Source organism: Corapipo altera, unplaced genomic scaffold, assembly GCF_003945725.1.
Source record: "Corapipo altera isolate COAL_440 unplaced genomic scaffold, ASM394572v1 201, whole genome shotgun sequence".
NCBI lineage: Eukaryota > Metazoa > Chordata > Aves > Passeriformes > Pipridae > Corapipo > Corapipo altera.
In genome coordinates, this window is record NW_020884940.1 from 2,347,685 (window position 1) to 2,362,321 (window position 14,637).

General features: G+C 48.7%; 1 protein-coding gene across 1 annotated transcript in view; it reads left to right on the plus strand.

The window, feature by feature from the left end:
- Positions 1–14,637, plus strand: part of MAN1C1 (mannosidase alpha class 1C member 1) — a 63,150-nt gene that overhangs the window by 35,770 nt on the left and 12,743 nt on the right. Inside the window, 3 exon segments of the mRNA XM_027661443.1 lie at positions 5,998–6,113; positions 8,226–8,306; positions 10,521–10,615. Coding sequence (XP_027517244.1) covers positions 5,998–6,113; positions 8,226–8,306; positions 10,521–10,615 — 292 coding nt within the window.

Sequence of the window (14,637 nt, forward strand, 5' to 3'; positions counted from 1 at the left end):
GTAGTGCCCATCCCTTCTGTTTGGCCCTGCTTCTCTGCATCCTGCTTAATACAAGCCCTGTGAGGTGGGTGAAGGTGAATGAATTGTGCTTTGTTACCGGTGAGTCACAACCATTGTCTCTTCTCCTGTCAGTGAGTCACTGTCAGCTCGTTGGAGCAGCCTGGAAGGATCTGATGGGGCTTTGTGTCCACAGCAGCTGCATGGGCTGAACTGAGGAGAAGGCAGGAGGCTGAGGCTCCAGGGCCCAAGGGGGTGACAGATCTCCTCTGTTAGGGGCAGCACTTTAGTGTTTGAACTGACAGAGCCGGGGAAGATGAACCATTTTCTGAGCACAGCAAAACCCACCATCTATTTCCTGATGCCAAGGGAACGCATTGAAAATATCCTGGATGCTCCTGCAAGTGCTCTGCAGTCTCTTTGTTCTTCATTTGTCTTTCTCTGTAGTCCAGTTCTCTCCCTCTTCTTTTTCCTTCCCTGATTTTTGTCCTTTCCTTCAGTTCCCTGCTCACTCCTGAGTCACGTAGCTGCTGTTAAATCTCCTCAGCACTGTCCATCTCTGCTGGCTGTTGCTGCCCGTGGGTGCAGAGGGTGGAGGCCAAGGTTCTTTCAAGCTGAAGGTTCTGACCTTGGCTGCAAGAAGCTTTATGAAAAGTTGTGGCTTTCTCTGACGTGCCTGTCTGCTGTTCTGTGTCACTCCCACAGAGACCGAAGGAGAGCTGAACCCAGGGCAGTGTCACAGCCTCCTGATAAAAGGCAGTTCTTTGGTGTGAACTCTTTGTCTTTTGCTCAATAGGTCATCTACTTCCTAAAAAATGCTATCCTGGGCCCTTTCTAATGAGGGAGCTGGACTGTGCTGTGTGAGCAATGTTCTGGCCCAGTGCAACCTGTGGCCATCCCTTGCTGTTGGGGTGCAAAGCATCACAGTTGAATTTCAGATGTGGATTTGGTGGCTCATGAAAGCTTCAGCAAGTCAGGAATATACTCTTAGTGCTCTACTAATGCAGTTTCTGTTGTGTACCTGGTGCTGGTGTGTTTGCTTGGCCTGTTTCTGCCTAAATTGGTGGGTTTGATTTGCAGATAATGGGTAGCTAAAAGGAAGTTCACTGGCAGAGCAGCAGTTGTGATTGTTACCATAGTTATACTTAGTCCCTGCTTGGTGCTGTGCAGTGCTTTTCAAGCCTTAATTATCCCTTTCATGTCTGGCAGGTGGCAGGGCAGGTACTCCCCTCCTATGAGAGCCCTCGTGGCCTCCCTGTAAACCATACATGGAGAAGAAACTGCTCCCTGTTCTCCTCCACACCCTGGGATGCTGGAGGAGAGCAGGGCCATGGGACATGTGCAGATGAGTGAATCTTGTGCTTGTGCCAGGGACCCCCATCTGTTACTCACCTGACTTGGAGCTTTTCCCACCCTCCGGCGTGTGATCCAGATCCCACTTCTGTCACTTCTTGGCTCAGAGTCCATACAGATCTTCCTGTTGGGGTCAGAGGAGCCCCAGGCCACGGTGGCAGCTCTTCCCTTCTGCCCTGTGCTCTGCCAGGGGCTCCAGGAGGGTTGTCCCTCACCTGGCTGGCAGCTCCTTGGTGTCCTGGACTCAGCTGTAGCCTGGCAGACTTTTGTACCTGTTGGTCCCTTTGGTCATTGAGATTGGCATGTGTCTTCCAAAGTGTCCCCCCCCCCTTCCTGCCCTGGCCCAGTGACACACGTTAAACCTCCTAATGAGCCTTTGGAATTGTGCTTTGTCTTATGAACTCTTGCTGCAAATGGCTCCTTAGAGCCCCTGAGCTATCAGGCATCAAGGACAGAAGAAGAGGATGAGCCCTTCTTATTCAGATTATGTACCCCAGAGCAGAACAAGCTGCTCTGGGCTTTATCTGGGGTTTTTAGAGATAGCACTGCCATTAATTCCCATGAAAGCCCTTCTGAAGCTCTGCTGCATGGAAGGTCTGTTCCTCCAGACTGGCACATTCCCACGGAGCCGTGGGGACATGGTGTGAGTACAATGCCAGCTCCTCTCCGTGGAGGCTCCATTCAGCACCTTTCACAAGCATTCTGTTAATTAATGTAATGTTTGTTAGTGCTCTCTGTGGCAGTGCTCACTCCTCTGGGTGGGTGGGAGCAGGAACAGAGCAGCCTTGTTGCCTACACTCCTATCTCCATTCTTTTTATGCACAAAAGAGCAAATGCAGGGTGGTACAGGCCCTCCTTCGGCTCAAGAAGAGATGAACCTTTGTCTTGCTTCCATGAGCTGCTGCTTCTCCTCTCCTGCTGTTCACTCACGGGTGGAACCCCAGGCAGAGGCCCTGCCACTTGCTGTGACAAGAGCTGCTCTGAAGTCCTTCAGCTGGAAATGTCCCCAGACAAGCATCCCTGAATTCCACCTGAGCTCCCAGTTCTTCTCCCTGGTCCCAGCAGAGGAGGATCATCCCATTCAGGATTAGTGTGCTCTCACTGGGCGGTGCAGGAGCTGGTGTGGATCCCAAAGCTGTGCCCCATAGATCCACCTTCCCTTTTGGGCATCAGCAGAGTGACTTTGCCTCTCCCAGGCGAGGTGGATCTCCACTCCAAGCCAGTTTGGGAGCAGGATTAGGGGGAGCTCTTCATAGCACACAGAGCCTTAGGTTTGTGGAGACAGGTAGAATCTCAGACATGGAGTCCTGCTTAAACACCACTGCTCCCATCTCTGGGTACTTCTAGGAGTGTTTCTTCTGAGAGTTTCTTGGATTCTACTTTAAAACTCGAGTACAATGAGGCTGAAACCAGCAATTTAGAGAGGAGAGTGTCAGCAAGAGTCAGAAGTGACACAGTGGGGTTTGCTTCCTTTTTCTTTTGAAGCTGCTTCCCCTTTGATTATATCCCTCACATGTGCAGGTTTGGAAAGGTGATGATTTCTAAAGGAGCGTGTCAGGCAGGTGTCAGCACCTTTACAGTGGGTGTGTATATATTGTAATGAACACACTGGGATGTGGACAGCACCATATTTTGACAGCTGAGTATAATCAGAGCTGCTGGACATTGTGTCTCGAGCTCTGTCGTGACCCGGTGAAGCAAACTCTGAGCAAGAAGGAAGGAAGATGCTCCTGTAGCAAAGAAGTAACAGGGTCAGGGACCTTCCTGGATGTCCTGGTAAGTGACAGGCAGAGCCAAGTCCTGTTGCCTGGTTTGCTCTGTGGTTTTTTGTCACTCTCATGAGGCCAAAGCTGAGTTGGCTGCTCTGGTGTTGCGATGGGCTTTGGGAGAGTCAGTCGTGCCTTTGCAGTGGCTTCAAAGCTGGTCAAGAAGAAAGGAAACATTGCCAAGACCCTTGTACAAAACACACAGTTCATCAGGTACAGAGGGTTAGGGGAATATTTAAAGCAAATGTTTAAACTGACACAAAGACAAACCAGCAGGGAAGAGAGGTTTGCCCTCCTCTTTGTCAAACACAGGGAGGAAAGCTGAGCAACTCCAAGCTCTGCCATAGCAAAGATCCAAGCATGTTCCCAATCCCCAATGCAATTCATGTATTTAAAGGCCTTACTTGCTAAAAACATAAAAGGCTCTGTCAATTCAATAATTTTTCACTTCAATTAATCATCCCAGAAAATTGTAAGTTTATTGTCCCTTTGTCTCTGTTTAGCTTGAGCAAATCCAACTTTTCTCATTGTCTCTCTGCAGATTATGAAAAGCTTTGTTGATTATATCATCAAATTAAATCGAGCCCATTAGTGTTGCTCTCAGAACATCACAGTAACAGGCTGTGCCTCAGGTGGCATTGCCCTTCCTTCTCTTTTTAAATGCTTTGCCTGCGTCCGTGTCGTGTCTCTCCTCGCTAATAGGAAAGTGTATAAAAATCACATAATCATTAATATTGAAGGTTCATTAAGGCTGATAAAAGCAGCACTGCCTGCCATGGTGTTGTTTTTCCTGGTCAGTGCTTTTGGCAAGCACTCCAGACCCACATCAGCTCAGCTGTGTTTTAGGACCCACCAGTTGATCTAGTGACTGTTTGACTCCATCTCTTGCGCCCTCGGAGATGGTTCCTGTTAGAGGATCATTTCCCAAGCCTGTGGGAATAAATGGATTTCTAGAGGCTGTTTCAGCTGCCTCCATCCTTTTCCACAGCTCCTGCTTTTGATGCAGACAGCATCCGAAAGGCAGCAATCTGTAGTTGAGCAGTAAAGTCTTGGTTGGGTTTTTATTAAAGCAATGATGTGCTGGCTGGCTGAGAAGTGTCAAAACTGCAATCTTGTAACATCAACAAAATAAGGCAGGATCCTTCCTTACGGGGAGAGGAATGCTGAGAGCAGAAATGAGCCCGACATGGAATTGTTGGATCTCAGCACTTCTCCTCTGGGGATGATGTTCATCAGACACAGTCGGTTTTTTTTCCCTTAATAAGAAAAGATAAAATTCTGAGGGTTGATGACAACTGATTCACCTTTGCCTTCCCCTCCCCTCTGCAGTAGTTCCCCAACAGTGCATCCAGCTGGGTTTTGCTCTCTTAAGCAGAACAGGAATTGAAGTAACACTGAAGGTATTACAAAGGTGCCAAACCAATCTGAGCATGCAATGAAAGGCTGGGGGAATTTGGGATAGTAGTTTAAAGTCTGTTGGTGAGAAGAAGGGACTGACCTGAGCCAAAGAGAAATAAGTCTCAGGAAAATCCCTGGGCACAGCAGTGTGTGAGGGTCTTTCTGCTGGAAAGGGAGATGATGGGGACAGAGCCGGTAGGAGCAGCTTCTCCTGCAGAAATGAAAGCTGAAGTTCATCCAAGTCTTTGCTGCCAGAGATTCCAAAAGGTCTGGCTGTCAGGGGGTGGGCAGGAATGTGGCTGCAGCTGAGCAGTGTGTGTGTGTGTGTGTGTGTGTGTGTGTGGGCCCAGCTCGCTGATGGTGATACAGAGGCAGCTTCGATCATCCCAAACTGGAGTCCTCCACGTGAGGATTTGTGTTTGCTGAGTTACCCAGGAATGTGGTGGCCTTTGTAATTAAGGCATCAAGGGGTTTGAGTCACGATGTGCTTCGTTCCCTTTGCTGTCCCGTGCCAGGAATAATTTTAGGGAACCCAGACAGAAATCAAACTCCAGTGCTGAGGTGTTCCAAACCCAGGGTTGTTACATCTCTAATTCCTTTTCATCTCAACTGCTGTGAGATTGTCTGCCTACACACCCTGCATTCTGCCTCACTAGGAGCTCTCCTGTGGTCCTTTTGCATGAGACAATGCTTGGCATGAAGTTTTTTACATGAATGACCTGGTTGGTCCAAGTACTTGGTTGGAATTTACTTCAGCCTCGTGTGTCCCATTGCCACCTGCTGGGGAATGGTGGGTGTGCTCACAGGGACTGTTCTGTTGGCCAAAGGAAGGGACTGGTCCCTAAAGTCACCCACTCTCTGCTCAGGGTTCACTGAGGTTGGTTTCTGGTCTTTCAGCCTCCAGGGGTGGCTTTTGTCCTTTCTGTGGAGTATTCTGTCCATATGCTGGTGGTGGGACAGCCTGGGTCATGGCATGGTGCTAAAGGATTTGTGCCCCAGAAAAACAGGACAGGAGGATCAAGGTCCTGCCTTGGATGCTCTTGCACAATAAAAATACAATTCTGTCGCGTAGAAGAGGCTTGTGCTGGTAACTGGGTTGGAAAGAGGCTGAATTTATGTTTATAGGTAAACAAAGATTAGAGCTGGAATTGCCCAACTACTTTGGCCAAGACAAGACTGGAAAAAAGGCCAAGGCTTGCAGTCATGACTGGTGGCTTCAAGCATAGACCTTGAGCTGTCCCTTGGGGGAATTCTTTCAGAAGTGTCACGCCTTTGAAAATTGGGTCTCTCCGAATTTGGATGGCAGAGCTCACTAGTCCTGGTAGAAGATCTCAGCCTAGGCCATGGCCTGTCTGGATCCCACCCAAACATACCCAGTACTGGGGCTGGGAGCTGCTGCCTGTGGCAGCTCCCACAGATGGATTTGGAGCTGCAGAGGATGGGGTGAGCGGGGCTTCATCACTCCCTTGTGTTTGTCATGCAGGAGGCCTTCGAGGAGCAACTGTGATCGATGCCTTAGATACCCTCTACATCATGGAACTCGAGGAGGAATTCCAAGAAGCCAAGAAGTGGGTGGAGAAGAGCTTTGACTTGAATGTGGTGAGTCACTTACTGGGAATGCCTGTCTGTGTCACCTGAACAGCCAGTTCTGATCACAGCCTTCTCTAAGAATCCTTTGGGGAAGGGAACCATGAAGTCTGTGGGGGGAAGAAACCACTCAACTGATTATTTTCTTTTTAAGGCCAAAGGGACTACAATGATTCACTCCCAGCCAGGGGCCACCAGATCAGGCTCACCGTGTCTGGCTGAAAATAAGATTCAGTGTTTAATGGTTTTGTGTTTTGGTCTGGGTTATGAAAATAGCTGTAATTATTAGACACTCTAAGGAAGTTTTGTTCATCAAAGAACAAGTTCTGTTTCATCTCAGTTAAATGTCTGCCTGTGATAAGACAAGGTTTCTGTTTCAAATGCTGTAGATTAAGATTAAAACCACAGATCTCCTTGTCTGGGCCCTTTGCTGATGTGTTGCTGCTGGGACTTGTGCAGTGGGACTGTGGCACCTTGGCAGCAGAGTGAGAGCAGAGGTTTGGAAGGAAGAGCACCTCTAAAAATGGCCAGAGGTGCTTCTCTCTGTGGCTTCTGAACCTCTCCTAGATACTTTTGGGAGCTGTGTTAGACGTGCTGGGGCTCTGGGTCCAGCACATGCCTTGCAGTGCAGTCAGCTGCAGGATGCTGTCCCTTATCCATCCCTTGTCACAGCTCTGCCTTGGCCTCCAGGCCAGCTCTTGCATTTCTCGTGGCCCAGCTGATGGGATCTCATCAGTGGCACACAGAGAATGTTAAAACCAAAATGCAGTTCAAGCTTTTATTTGTTTAATGCCAGTCTAGTTGTTATGAAAGATGGTTCTCCCATGTGAACAATGCCTGCAGCTGCCTTTCTAGAAAAGCATCATTTGGGAGGGCATGACTGGCACTCATGGATTCATAAAAGGCAGACCACATCTGATGAATTTGGTGAATGGTCTCACAGTCTGTTACTGAATCAATAAACAAGGGACAATATCAACTGGGATATAATTTATCTGGATTTCATAAAAGCTTCTACTCTTGGTCTGCAGAATAGATTGATCTGTAAAGACAAGAGTGAATACTATGGATTGATCAGTGGAGTCAGGGAGCACAGCACAGGGAGACAGGGAGGGAAATTAATTAAATATTGGCTCTGTACAAGAAACTCCAATAGTCCAGAAAAGTGAGATGGGAACTCCAAGGCCCACAAGCTCTGTTGGCAATCGGGTGCTGTGATCTGTCTCATGCAATTGCACTCATCATCTCCAGAAAGCACTTGCTGTGATTTGTGACCTGCAGGTATTTGCAAAGGGCAGGGTAGTGCAGAGGTTCAAGTGCCCCTTTGCTCACTCAGAGTGCTGTGTTGGTGGAAGATCTTTCTGGGTTTTGGCTTTGTGTGTTTGCGTGAGGGTAAGGAATCATTCATGGTGCAGATTTGATAGCCAGGAGCAGGTATTTTTTGTGGGCCTTTTTGAATGCAATTGTTTTGACATTTGCTGATCATCAGCTGAACTGGCAGAGCAGGACTTGTTCCAGGTGAGTGGGTTCCTGAGGGATTCAGTGAACCACATCCACATGTGTCTGCTCTGGGGGGTGTGGGGAACACAAACACCACACAGCCTGTCTGTCCCTTAATATGACCAGGCTCTGGTCCTCTTCCAGCCTGCACACAGGTGAGTCCTTGAATGACTGAAAATATCTACCTAAAGGAAAGCAGGAATTGCATCACATCCATCTAATGCAGTGCCCTCTTCACGAGAAAATGGAGAAAGTATTTTTTTTCCATGGGGCTGCACAGTTTCCTCGTCAAATAAAAACACTTTAAGGGGTAAATTTTTACCCTAAACTGACTCACAGCTCTTTGCAAGGCCTAACCCAAGAAAGGGCTGGCTGGACAACGCATCTGCCATGTGGCTGACTTAGGTGTTGTGATAAATGGGGCAATTTGGGTGTTTCTCTTCCCTTCCGACTCCACCTGTCACTGTGGAGCAAATAAAGCGCTGTGAGATCTTGGGCAAAAAGCTGTGCTACCCTGTGGGTGGGGACTGGGAGACTGAGGGATCTGCCTACAATCTGTTCCCCCTTGGCTGCCAGTTGCCTGTGCAGACTTTGCAGTCAAGTGTTATCCTCGTGTTCTTTCAGAATGGAGAAGCATCCTTGTTCGAGGTGAACATCCGCTACATCGGAGGGCTGCTGGCCACGTACTACTTGACTGGAGAAGAGGTTTGTACCAGCAGCTCTTTGTGCCTCACACAGTCCCCTGTAATGAACTGAAAGGGTTCTCCAGCAGCTTTTCTCTGAGCATCAGATAATCCCTCCATAACAACAGGCTAAACCTATCGTTTTTTTGTGAATATGGAAATGCCGCTAATGTTCTTTTAATTAAGCCTCGCATAATTACCTTGCACACACCGGGCACGGCTCATTTGCAAAGATCTTTTCTCCTGTGGGCAATTCTAGCAAGACATGTTTCCAGCTGGACACATTGCTCCCCAGGGAAATGCCATTTGCAGGGATCTTTGTCTTTGCACTTGTTCCTTTCTGTTCTAAAGGGGCAGTGAGATTTCATCAAACATCATTCCAGATTCTGCCTCGGGCTAAGGAGGGCAACTGCTGAGGGGCAGGTGCTCCAGACTCTGCCTGGACAGTCTCTTTCTAGCAGTAGTTTCTGAGATGAAGTGCCCTGGGATACAGGGAAGGAGGTTGGCAAACTGTTTCTAGAACACCTTCTGGTGGAAGGGGGTTGGAACTTCCTTGAGGTCCCTTCCAACCCAAACCAGTGTCAGATTCTATGTCCTGCCAACTTCTGTGACAGTGGTACAGCTCCACAAAATGTCCCCTTGCTCTGCAGGTGTGGGCTGTGTCACAGCCCCTCCTGTACCGTGGTGGAGCAGCCTTTTGATGGATGCTCCATCCCCCTGGAGTCCTGGGTAAAGCAGGAGGCTCTCACTTCCACTTCCCTTCTTTCTCTCCAGCCTGGCAGAGGCCAGGGCTTAATGCCATAATCTGTTTTATAATGTGGCTGGGCTGGAATTTTACAGCTGGCTGTAGAGAGATGAAGAGATTATTCCTTTGCCCTGGAAGTCTTTGGTGAGCAGAAACTCTGATTCAGGGGGGAGTTTTGTGAGTGAAGGAACTGGAGGACTGGCTCTAAATGACAGCTCAGTGCCCATGGCTGGGTCCTGTCCACCATAGCAGGGTAGGATGGCTCCTCACTGCAGAGTGACACCATTGATCCGAGGAGGAGTCACAGGAGCAGCTCTGTTACTTTAGTTGCATTTTAAATGAGTTCCAGGAATGACTTCTCTCCGTGATTTCACTCCAGGGAAAACTCTCAAAGACTCAGTGCCCTGACTTGGAGTCTGTCTCAGTGACAACTTCAACAGGTTTCAGATCAACAGAGCAAAAAAGAAACCACATTAAACCATAAAACTCCAGCAGTGACCTCTTGAAGTCCAGTCAGCAGTGATGCTCAGCAGCCAGGGCAGTGCCTGTCATTTACCCAGTCAGTGTCACTGGGCTGAAAGGCAAAAATCAAGGCCCTGTCTCTTGCTTTCCCTTCTGAACCAACCCCCTTTTTCCTTGTGAGTGTATCAAAGGTCTGCAAGCCCACAGGAGAGCTCAGGTTTCCTCAGTGCTGTATTTTTAGAGCAATAAATTCCTGCCTTCTGAGCACTACCACGACAGGGCTAGAGGTAAAAGGCTTGTGTTTTATCTCCTAAGTCACTTACAGGCTTCCCTTGATCAGGACTAATCTCTGGAGCAAAGATAAGTGCTTGTATCAGTTTGTCCCAAAATAATTGTAGATTGTTGCCCCGTGTTGCAAACCACCATAAGCTATAATTTGACTTGAAGGCCCCAAACTGAGGCATTAAAAATGGAAAAGGAGCAGCTTAGCCATGAAACCATGAATCCCTCTCAGAAAAGAGTTGCAAGGGAAAGATTGCTCTTTGGAAATCAAGGCTTTTGCAACAGGAGATGACACAAGCTGGACAAACCCATGTTGTAAATCTTAACAGTGCTTCACCCTAGAAAGATTTCTTTTGATTTTAATTCAGTCATTTCACCTCTGACACCCTGGGAAAGGGAAGAATTTGTCCCCAAAGAGTATCCTTTGGATCAGTTCAGATCATGGGGATTTACTGCCAAAGTATTGGGGGTGTTGTGAGCTCTGGCTGCTCTTGTCCAGGCTGAGGGTTTGGCAGGGGACTGGGCACAGGTTTAGTGTAGATTTTAGAGGAAATTCAGAGAGATACCAAAATTCAGTGTGACTCTTGGTTCAGATCAGTGGAACCAGGGCAGCAGCACACCTGAAACAGGGGATTCTTGCAGTTTTTTATAATTGTGTGCTTGAAAAAGCGGATTTGAAAGAATCCTGAGTGACTCTTATTCACAAGGAATCGTTCAGACACTTATCCTCTCTTCTTCCTTTAACAGGTGTTCAAGAGTAAAGCTCTGGAACTTGGAGAGAAACTTTTGCCAGCTTTTAACACTCCCACTGGAATCCCACGTGGTGTCATAAATCTGGGCAGGTAAGACACACACACGTCCTTACAGACATGTCCCTTTAGTGCTGAGCATTTGTAAAAGCCCAGGGCTCAAGCAGGAACAGCAGCAGTTCCTCAGAGGTGCCCCCTTCTAGTGCAGATTCTTCGAGGTCATTTGTTTTGCCAACTCAAACCCAAGAGGTGCCTTGGCAGAGATTGCAGGTGACTCAAGTCAAACCCAGCTGTGTTTTATTAATTTTGGGCTGTCCACAGTTTCTCCCTCTACCTCTTGGCAGGGCTCCCTGCTGCAATAGCATTTTCCTCACTCTCATTTTCTTTGAAAGGTTGTTTTGTAGTCTGCACGCAGCGTGGATTTTTGCAGTCTGCCCAACTAGATGCATGTGAATTTATCCAGGCTTCATGCTTGGCAAAAGTGGGAAAGGGGGTGGATGGGACTGGCTGACAGTTTTGCTGCTGAAAAGAGGGGAAAATACAGATCCTCTGGTGTTGTCCCTGTGAGCAGCACTCAGCCAGGTGTGTCCTTCCCTTGAGCCCCAACATTCTGTGTCAGGTAGGGGATGTTCTCAGGCCAGAGGGGAGCGTTGGGGCAGCTGAGTTAAATACCTGCTGGAGGTCTGTCAGCAAGCAGAGACAGAGCTGGAGGCTGCACTCCTGGTCTCTGCTTCTTGCTCCCTGCCAATAAGGGCTGATTTGCTGGTTTTGATGCCTCCAAACAAATCCCCCGGGTAAGAGCTGAGACAGACAGCAGGAAATGTGGGTTAACAAAAGCCTTTCATCCTCACCTCTTGCAAAACTGGGAGCAGCAGCCATGAAAGTCATTATTCATCTCTTAGCCCAAATCTCCTCTTTGGCTCTGCAGAAGCACAAGACTTCCAAATATTTGGCTCATGCTGCTCCGTTGCTCAAATATCACTGTCACCCTTCGTTTGTTTTATGTGCTCATGATCCCAGTGAAAATTTGAGCCACCACCACGACTATAATTGTCTCTTTTTGTAGAAGAGACATCCTGCTTCCTCTGCAGCTGATAAAGGCTCGGCAGAGGCTAACCTTTCACAGAAATGCCAAACCCTCCCCTGCCCTTTGTGAAGACAATTGAAGCAGCCTGTGTCTGCCTAGACATTCCCAAAATGTTTTGCTGATGACCTTGACTAAGAGCAAAGAAAATCAGCATAACACTGAGCCCACATCCAGAACCCCTGTTACTGCCTTGAGCTCTGGTTTCATGGCCGTGAAACTGCTGTGAGGGTTGGAGTATCAATTGATTTAGGAGCAGGGATGAAGTGAGCTGTATCCATAGTCTGACTGCTGCAGGAACATGATGAACAGCCAAAGGCTGTAAACCCAAAGGGGAAGGGATTTACTGGGTGTGAGGGGAGCGTGTGGAAGTGGAAGCAGAGGAGGAGATCAAGGTGATGCTGTGAGAGCACACTGACCCAAAGTCAGGGCCAAACCAAAGCCCAGAGGAGTTTTGCAAGAAGGAGTTCTCTCTCCAGTTCTACTTTTGCTAATTCCAGAGAGACATCTTCATCCCAAAAGGAGAGTCTTGCAGCGTGTGTGGGCTTATGTTGGTGGTTGCCCGGGGGGGTGGGTTAAGAATGACATTCAGAAATTTGAATCAGAACACCCCTGGCATTAGGACAATTCTGCATATTTTTGAGGGCCCAAGCACAAAGACAGCCACCCCCCCCCTCTTCCATGGCCAACTGGCTTTATCTCTTACTATCAGCTCACACCACCTTTTCCTCTGTGTCCCCTCTCTGCTGATGTCCTTCCCTGTGCCTGTTTTCCATGAGCACTGGATCGTGTCTCACACAGGCTTGTTTTCCATCCTGCTGCTCCAACTGCCACGTTGTCTGCCAGGTCCTGGAGTACTTTGTCTTCTCCAGCTGCTGCTCTGTGCTCTCTGTGTTGCTCTGTGATATCTCTCCTGATGCCTTCTGTGCTGTATCCCTGGCCCCTGCTTTCCTTCTCATCTCCCCTAAACCCTCTTCACCTCCAGATTTTTCCTCATCATTCTCTGCTGGCCTCTCTCTTGACTTGGCACTGGTTTGCTGCCTTGGATCTCCATGAGGGAAAGGAGGTGGTGCAACATTTCAGTCCACGCTTGCACTAGGCAGTGTTTAAGGGAGACCCACTTATGTGGAGGATAAAGAGAGTTCTGGGCATGTTCTTTTTCCTTGAAGGCCAAGCCCCTTTGAACAGTGGCTTCCTCTGAGATGTTACAAAACAGGGCAGCTGTGAAGACCCAGTTTGCCCGGTCTGTAATGCTGAAAAAACGTTTTCCTCCAGAGAGTCATTCCACACTGCTCTTTAACCCAGGGACACGTTGCAGACAGACTCTTGTTTCCCCCAGACCCCCTCCCCAGGAGTTTTGCTGCGATTTTTAACCCAAGGCTCGGGCTCCTGGCAGCACATTCCATGCCTGGCTGTGTTTTTGGGAGGGCAGTTCCCTGGGAGAGGGTTGTGTCGGCCGCTGTGACCCCACATAGCTGCTGTCACAACAAACACAACCCCATTTGGCTGCTTCCAGCACTCCTGCTCTGAGCTGGCTGGGAAGGCAGTTTCTGTTTGTGAGATCGTATTCGTTACAAGGTCCCTTCGGTGCAGTAAATAAAGAAAAAGTAATTGACTGTTTATAGGTGTGAGAACACTGTGGGGTTGTTCAGCTCACCCAGCCCAGGGCCAGCAGCTGCCAGGATCAGCAGATATGGCCACTGTGATCTTAATTCCACATTCACCTTGGTCAGGCTGCGGGCCCTTCCTGCCTGCACGGGAGCATTTCTGCCGTGAACCCTCGATGTTATTGGGGTGCCCATTTGAGCTGCACTCGGCGTTTCCAAATGAAAAGTGGTGCTGCAGCCTCCTGACATTTTGCAGGGCAGGCTGACGTTTGGCAGTGACTGAGCAATTTGAAACAGCGTGAACATATTGCTTATCTAATGGCTCTTTTTGTCTGGAGGCGAAACAAACAGCTCTGGACCTGGAATGGTTTTCCGTATATCACATGGAGGGAAAACTTCTTCTTTTTTTTTTTTTTTCCCCTCCTCCTCGGAAGGATCATTAGTTTTCGCCTCCTGTAAACAACAAACCCTTCTCTTCTCCCAGCCAAGCTTCCAGGCGCCATCTAGTGTCACCCCCACCCCCATCCCTGGAAAGCTGTCACCTCCCGGAGATTAACTGCGAAGGGATGGAAAATCGAAGCTGCGTCACGTCTGAGGTGGCTCAGCCAAACTTCCCTGGGCCAGCACCTGCAGAGGCTGGTTTGGGACCAGGGCTCGAGGTCCTTATGTATATAACCCTGTATTCTTAAGGACACTGTCACATCTGAGTAGGTTTCAGAGGGCACAGAGCAGAGGGGTACCAGGGGGAAGTGGTCGAATGTAAAAGCAGATCCGCATCCTTTGGTTAGTTTTCTTTAAGATTTAAGGGAGAATTGTTGCCCTCCTCATCCCCAAAATTGATCCCTTGCTTTGCTTCAGTGCTGATCTCTCTCTTTGCCTGGATTTGGCAGGTGAGGGAAGTCAAACAGAACCTGAGAAGGGATCCCAGTACATCAAACACAGGGGCGAAGACACTTTGTGTAACTGCCTTTCTTCACACAGTGTTTGCCACCTTCTGTAGTGCTCTGCTGCCCCACTGTTCTTGCAAAGCACGTGAGATGAGAACAACTGGGGTACTCTCAGAGTCAGATTTCTCCTGTTAAGATTCCCCGTGGCTTTTCCTTCCAGTCAGGTGTTCCCAGTGGCACCTTTCCCCTCTCCCTGATGTTGCCCTGTGAGCGGGCACACACTGGGAATGTCAGTGCCACGTACACAGAGACTGTGAGGTCTCCTTGAAACAAGGTGCCTGGGGACTGTCTGGATTCTCCATAAAATATCAGGACATTGAAGATGTGAGAGTTCAACCCAAAGCTGCTTGCAGACGTGTTTTACCCCAGAATGTCTCGTGTAGGGCAGGGTGTCAGCGTTCTTCCAAAGTTTGCTTGGAGCTGATCCTCTCCCACAAAAAATGTGTTTTCCCAGTATGTGTGTTAGCCCAATTCTAA